Source organism: Sphaeroforma arctica (genome assembly GCF_001186125.1).
Source record: "Sphaeroforma arctica JP610 unplaced genomic scaffold supercont1.9777, whole genome shotgun sequence".
NCBI lineage: Eukaryota > Ichthyosporea > Ichthyophonida > Sphaeroforma > Sphaeroforma arctica.
The window spans coordinates 1-1,028 of record NW_014030781.1 but is presented as its reverse complement, the minus strand read 5'-3'; the positions used below and the strand labels follow the sequence as shown (position 1 = coordinate 1,028).

General features: G+C 45.1%; 1 protein-coding gene across 1 annotated transcript; it reads left to right on the top strand.

Annotated features, from left to right (window-relative positions):
- Positions 1-511: 511 nt before the first annotated feature.
- On the top strand, positions 512-945 carry SARC_17108 (hypothetical protein; the record flags this gene model as incomplete). The annotated part of the gene is made up of 1 exon (XM_014288792.1): positions 512-945. A coding segment is annotated over one exon (434 nt), but the record flags the coding sequence as incomplete, so codon positions are not given.
- Between the last annotated feature and the right edge of the window lie 83 nt (positions 946-1,028).

The following is a 1,028-nucleotide window of genomic DNA, read 5'->3' as shown; positions in this document are numbered from 1 at the left end:
ATATATTGTCTTCATATATATGTCTTCATATATATATATTGTCTTCATATCTTCATATCTTCTATACATGGATGTATGATTTCCGAAGAATTATACCGATAGTTGGAATAAAATATGCTGTTTTTCATTTCTATATTTCATCGATATTTCTATTTATATGTTTATCTATCATTTACAGCATTGTGGGCTCGCAGGCACAATCCGCGATCGCAGAGTCCTGGGCAAGCCACCTATACTCCACAGTTTTATCTTTTTATCAGCGTGGTTATCTTCACTACTCAATCTCCCATGCTTGCACATTCATGTACTCTATCTGTGTTGCTTGTGAGTGACATGAGTCTTATACACCGCTACACATGAAAAAAATTAAGTGGAATCGCATGCTACCAGCTTGTAGTGTCGATTTACGTTAACCACGCGGAGGCCAAAAGACATCCTATGACATACATTCACACAGACATAGTACTTTGCCGCGTTTTCTCATATAGCCCATACACACTAACACACCCAGAATACTGAACCCCATCCGGAAACTTCTGGACCGGCGGAGTCCTTCATCGCCCAATCTCAAGGGTGACTACGACGCCGACACAGGCGAACTCAACGGCCACACGAGTCGCAAACCGCCACGCTCAAGGTCAGGCACGTTCCTAGGCAGATACAAGGCCAAAGACAGCCGCAGCCCAGACAAGCATGCTGCGTTCAGAAACAGGACGTGTTTTAAGTCCGGTATGGTGGTGCGCACGGGGACTTCACAGCGTAGGGGCAAGTACTCGTCAATGCACGACCACTACACAGTAGTCCACAGCCTGGCGCTACCAGACGTCAGTCTCACGCCGCAGCCCAGTACAACGCTGATACATAGGAACACGAGCAATGATTCGTCCATGTTTGCGTCGCTGTATGAACCGAATTGTGTGTGGACGGCGGTGTATGATGGCTTTGGTATGTAAATGGGGACATGTTGCTTATATGTATATATGTATGCATGTATGTTGTGGGTACATATTCTCGAGTTGTGTGGAATA